This window comes from Myotis lucifugus, unplaced genomic scaffold, assembly GCF_000147115.1.
Source record: "Myotis lucifugus unplaced genomic scaffold, Myoluc2.0 scaffold_5785, whole genome shotgun sequence".
Classification (NCBI taxonomy): domain Eukaryota; kingdom Metazoa; phylum Chordata; class Mammalia; order Chiroptera; family Vespertilionidae; genus Myotis; species Myotis lucifugus.
In genome coordinates this window covers 1-5,971 of record NW_005876833.1, presented here as the reverse complement: position 1 = coordinate 5,971, position 5,971 = coordinate 1, and the positions used below count along the sequence as shown (strand labels likewise).

At 35.6% G+C, this 5,971-nt stretch overlaps 1 protein-coding gene across 1 annotated transcript in view; it reads right to left on the bottom strand.

The window, feature by feature from the left end:
- LOC102417290 (protein ELYS-like) overlaps positions 1-5,482 on the bottom strand; it is a 5,947-nt gene extending 465 nt beyond the window's left edge. The window contains exons 1-7 of the mRNA XM_006109094.3: positions 5,440-5,482; positions 4,923-5,063; positions 4,186-4,290; positions 2,855-2,948; positions 2,156-2,279; positions 1,790-1,846; positions 422-568 (exon numbers count right to left, since the gene is read on the bottom strand). Coding sequence (XP_006109156.2) covers positions 422-568; positions 1,790-1,846; positions 2,156-2,279; positions 2,855-2,948; positions 4,186-4,290; positions 4,923-5,063; positions 5,440-5,461 — 690 coding nt within the window. The 5' untranslated portion in view covers positions 5,462-5,482. The remainder of the gene's footprint in view (positions 1-421; positions 569-1,789; positions 1,847-2,155; positions 2,280-2,854; positions 2,949-4,185; positions 4,291-4,922; positions 5,064-5,439) is intronic.
- Between the last annotated feature and the right edge of the window lie 489 nt (positions 5,483-5,971).

Sequence of the window (5,971 nt, the reverse complement as noted above, 5' to 3'; positions counted from 1 at the left end):
AGTGTAAATGGCAACCTACGGTATCCTTTATTTTTCAATTAAACACTTTTAAAAAACCTCATGCTTTTTGAGCCCTCTCTTCCCAACTCTAATCATACAAAATTCTTTTCATCTCAACTTCACATATCAATGCTAAATCCTGCCTCTGTGGTTCCCCCTACACACTAAACAGATTTCTAACCTAACAATCACCATATCTGCACTATTGGTAATTGTTACCTATTTGTTTCCTTTCTTTAAGTAGTGAGACACCTGGAGTTTTATCTTTGTATTCTTACTGCCTAGGGTAGTGAAGGCTTTATTTGAACTGACTCCTTACATTACCTCTAGAAATAGATTCAATCACATCTTTAATATAAATTTTAATCATTATTTTAATAGTTTACAAAAGCTTTAATTCTAAGTGAACTAACAGACTCACCTCATAGTCATTATGATCGATCAGCCAAAATCCTTGAATAAGTTTAACCTGGTCCCAAGAAATGGCAAAGGCAGTTGGAAATGATTCAATTGAAGTATCTGTTTTGTTTGGGAATGAATACATAATATCAAGTAACAAATAAATGGTCTTTTAAAAAGTGGGTTAAGGACAATAAACAAAAACTTCTACCTATATATTTATAACAGGTAGCAACAGAATATAGAAGGAATGATTCTTGAAAGACTTTAGTTTTTAGAAAACCATTATGAATGCCCAGCTAGGGGAAGTAGTTTTATTAGATGTGGGTATAGGCAATCCCACACCAGCTTCCTTCATTCTTCATAGGAAGCACCACCACAAAAGAGAAGAACTGAAGCGTACTTGCTTCATGAAGTCAGTAGCTTAGCAAATTTAAGAAACAAAGCTATAGACAAATTCATTAGCCAGCAAAACTTGGCAGCTTAAGCAAATGCATCAAGTGTCTTAAAAACTATTAATAGAACTACCCGTTTTCAGATTAATAACTGACATGAGGACAAAAACCTTACTGCAACGACCACAGGGCTCAACACAATGTCTAAGGTAGTAAATAGTAAACAACCTTAAATATATTCATATTCAGTACATAAGTTAACCTATTTGAAAATGACTACTTGCCAGTAATGTTTTAGAACTGCTCTTAACTTGGGGAGTGTCTCAGACACATTTGAGAATCTGATAAAAGCACTGGACCCTATCCCTACAAAAATAAACATAAAACAAACGTTTGCATAATTTCAGGTTAACCACAGACCACTTAAACCCAACCCACAGATCCTGGGTTAAGAAACCTTCCTTTTAGGAACGCCTCAGTAAGGGCGGAAGTAGAGGCCTCCGCAGAAGTGGCAGCAGTGAGGGTGGAAGCAGCGTGACCCGCGTGGGATCTGGGGTTCTGCCCGCGCCGGGCCGCCCCCGCCGGCCGCCATGGAACTCAGCTGCGGGAGAAGCTGCGACGGGACCTGCAGGCAGAGCACGTGGAGGTGGAGGCCACGACTCCCAACCATTGAGTGTCCAGCTTCCGAGTTCTGGTGGTGTCGGCCAAGTGGAAGGGGAAGCCGCTGCTCCAGAGACACCGGCTGGTGAAGCATATCCATGCCGTTGAGCAGAAAACCCTGACCCCAGAGCAGTGGGCCTGTGAGCGGCAGAAGAGACCAGCACCTGCACAGCCATTAAATTATGAATCAGGGCAAAAAAAACCAAAAACCTTCCTTTTAAAAAAATTCAAATGTGAAATTGAGACTGGATTAGATTGCGTATTGGTTCCTACTATTCTGAAATTTTGTGATTTAGGTAATACATGAATTATTTAATAAAAATTTTAAAGGATACAATAAAATGTTTGCTTGTTTCAGTAACGTCGTCTAGTAGGTATATGTCAAGTAGTGCCTATAAAAGAGATAAAAAATTCAGTCCATTTTATATACCCACTAGAGGCCCAATGCACAAAATTCATGCAAGAGTAGGCCTTCCTTCCCCCGGCTGCAGCACCGGCTTCCCTCTGGCACCTGAGACCTGGGCTTCCCTCGCCGGGAAGGTGTCCAGTCTAATTAGCGTATTACGCTTTTATTATTATAGATTTATTCTCACTCCTTGTTTTTCCCCAAGACTGTGCCAGGTGTGACAACTCAGTTAAGCATACCTCCCTCCCCACAACTTTGTGAACTCTTCAGTGATACCATGTTACTGCAAACCTACATGCAGACTAGGAGGAGGGTATTTTCCTGTGCCTCCTTCATCTCGTTTCCACAATTTCTCAACTCGATCTCCTAACTGAGAAACCATTCCATCGATCATCAAATAGTCAGAGTTCCATTTACCACTGCAATAAGGGCAACATTAAAGATTATTTAACATTAGTGGTAATTATTATTATCAAGACAATAGCATTAAATTCTTAAAAGCAATCATCCCAATTATCAAAGGGAGAAGAGTTGGGAAGCAGGAAGGGGGGGAGAAGAAATAAGGGGAGAAAAACAAAGTCGTCCAAGTGCTGAAATGCAACTGTTAATGGAAAGAATGTAACATAACTAACTGGTGACCTATTTGAAGCTTTTTTGACGAATAGCAGCTTCCAGTTTTTTTTTTTTCCTGAATAAGAATTCTCAGAAAAAGCACGTTTAAAATTATAGAATCTCCTCTAATTATGAATGGTGGTAAATAGCTTTCTTTAGGAAATAACAAATAGCTATACTCAAGTTCTAAAGGAAAAGTGTGACCATCAGGCCAAGGCAAACATTGCAAATAAAACAGTAATGTTGGTAACAAATTCTGAGAATTCCACCCATTTAATCATTTTATAACAGGATGAATGTTGTTCTACCTCAGAAGGCGTTCTGACTTCCTACAGGAGAAATGTCTCTAACATGTTGCTGGAAGGTTCTGGATGTACTATACCTTGATAAAAGCTCACACTTCTGCCGACGACTGGTGTAGTAGCTCTGAATTACAGGGTAGTTGTAGCATAACCTTGACAACTGCACAGCATCATCTAGATTGTTTTTTTAAGAGTTGGAAAAAAAGCTAGTAATATTTCCAAAATATCCCAACAATACTTAGGTTACTCACATTGATATTTTACTATAATTTTATATTATTGTTTAATTTGTAGGCTTCCTAAACTTCAATGATATACCCACCCCTTTATTAATAGATGCACAAATGAGAAAACCAAGTCTCTCATAAACACCTGTAACAATAAGGATGCTAAGAGAATTATGAAAGAACAGATCAACAGCAATTATGGACAGTGAGAGAAGCAAGCTTAAATAAAATCTAATGCGAGCCCTAACCGGTTTGGCTCAGTGGATAGAGCGTCGGCCTGCGGACTGAAAGGTCCCAGGTTCGATTCCGGTCAAGGGCATGTACCTTGGTTGCGGGCACATCCCCAGTAGGAGGTGTGTAGGAGGCAGCTGATTGATGTTTCTCTCTCATCAATGTTTCTAACTCTCTATCCCTCTCCCTTCCTCTCTGTAAAAAAATCAATAAAATATATTTTAAAAAAATAAAAATAAAAAAAATCTAATACGAATCCTGGAAATGCAAGAAGTTAATAAGCTTTGGAAGTGTATTTTAAACAAATACAGCAAAAGTCAAATTCTCTAATTCTTGATATTGGCATCAATCATTAGATAAAACAGGGGCGGGGAATGTCCGGCCTGCAGGCTATATAAGACCTGCGAAATTATTAGGTCTGGCCCTGCCAGGGTATTAGGGGTGAGTTAATTAAATGTTTGACCAAATATAGCAGGTTAATTTTTAAGTTGATAATTTTGTATGGTCCATGAATGATATTATAAATATCCACATGGCCCTTGGCAGAAAAAAGGTTCCCCACCCCTGAGATAAAAAGAGGTATTTAAATGATGGTAAATATTTGTTAATAACCATATTAAAAGAACTCTTAAAATAAAAAGATTGTAAGTTCTATGGACCTAAATTATAGCTGGTGATATTGAATCAACTTTCAGAAGCCATAATATTCTTTCAAATATTCTTTCCTTCAAAATGTTCTTTAACCCAATAAACATGTATGGAAAACCTGTGTATCAGGCATGGGGTGAGGTACTGAAAATAAACAGAAAGAATGTAAGAAAAGAAAGTAAGAATAAAAGGAACATAAGTGAGGTGGTAGAAGAAAGAAAACCTAAAACATTAGAACACAACCACAAAATTATAAAGATTTAAGAATGTTTCAATTAATATTTATAGATAAGTAAATATTTTACCTAAGCCCTCTGGTAAAAGCCCAGAATGAGAGAACCAGAGAACCATTTGTGCATACTGACAGATGAGCTGGGAAACCACACATTTATTGGTTAAGTTCATACGGCCTGTAAGGAAGAGTTAAACATTAGTTGTTTAAACTTCAACCACAAATGAAAAAACAAGACACTAATTAAAAAACTAATTAATTCTTTGGTTATTTTTAACAGTAAGTTAAAACTTAGGTTGAACAAATAACTCACTAAAGTAGATGTTTTAGGTATGTTTCTATCTCAGCTACACTTCCATTTACCTAATTTCAGAAGTCAAGTTTATACACTGCTACAAACTATACAGTATCATTAATATACCATAGGTTGTTCATATCAGACCTTTAAATAAAACTGACTGTTTATTTAAAATGGCAAAACAGCAGAAAACATTACAATGGCCTCTGTGAATAAAAACTTATGTATAATTTAAAAATTTGAAATTCTATTATAAATATACTACCTTAAAAGCCATTAGGTTTAAATCCAGAATTTGCCACTTATTTAAGCATGGGCTCATGATACACCTAATAGCATTATGTAGCTTTTCATAAAAAAAAAAAAAAAAAACACAAAACAAAACAAACAGCATTTGAGAAAATAATGGCCTTTTTGCACAATGATCCATCTAAGACAGGAAATTTAGTCTTTTAAGAAGTCAATAAGTAAAATTTAACAAAACGCTCATTTATATAAGATAAACAGCACACCTCTTTCCGTGATCTCTTGTGCCTCTGTTGCAAAACAGCTTAAGACTGTATTAAGATTGCTAAGCAGCAAATGGCATTGCTGAATGGATTGTATAGTCTGTGGATCAATGAAACGACACGAACCATCAAATAATGGTGTACCTTTCAAAGATAAAATATACAATCAGTTTCAACACAATAATTCTCAAATAATTAAACTCACAACTGAGAACTTTCTCTAATTCTATACTTTATGAGATTTATAAAGACGAGCTTGAAATGGCAAACACCCTCAAGGAACCTAGAAGGGATAGACACAATAACTTTTTTTAAATGTAGAATGAGGTAAGCAGAATGTAGAAAAGGTGATACAAATTCAATTTCAGATTCACTAAAAATCAGTATATTCATTATTCTCCTTCAAATAAATATTTTATGTCAGAAATGTTGTGTACCATATTGTTCTGCAATTAATAAGAACTTTCTTCCACCTCCAGTCTTTAAAAAGTTAGACATTAAGATTCAGATAAAGACTTACTACAAAACTGCAGGCATGTCATAATTCATTGCAGACTCAGTTGTCCTTTCATTTTGAATTAAAGGTTGAATTTACAAGTCCTTTGGGGGGGGGGTGTTTTAGTTGCTACTGGTTACATCTTTTGATAAGATTTAATTGCATTAACATCTATATAATTGTATTTTACTATATAATGTGTAATATTTGATATATCATTTAAAACAAATATCTGAATTCTAAAACCTTCCTTCCTCAAATCAAATTATTTGCTTTACATCCTGGTCGGATGTAAAACTAACTTTTTAGCTCAATTGTTGTTGGGTAAAGCATCGTTGCAATATACCAAAGTTTTGGTTTCGATCCCCAGTCCAAGCATACAAAAGAATCAACCAATGACTGAATAAATAAGTGGAATAACAAATCATCTCTCTCCCTCCCAGCTCTAAAATCAGTTTAAAAAAACTTGAAAAAATAAATTTGCTTACCTCTAATAAATTAAGATACTATTTTTATATATTTATCTAAAAATAATCTCATACCATTATGAGCTCAG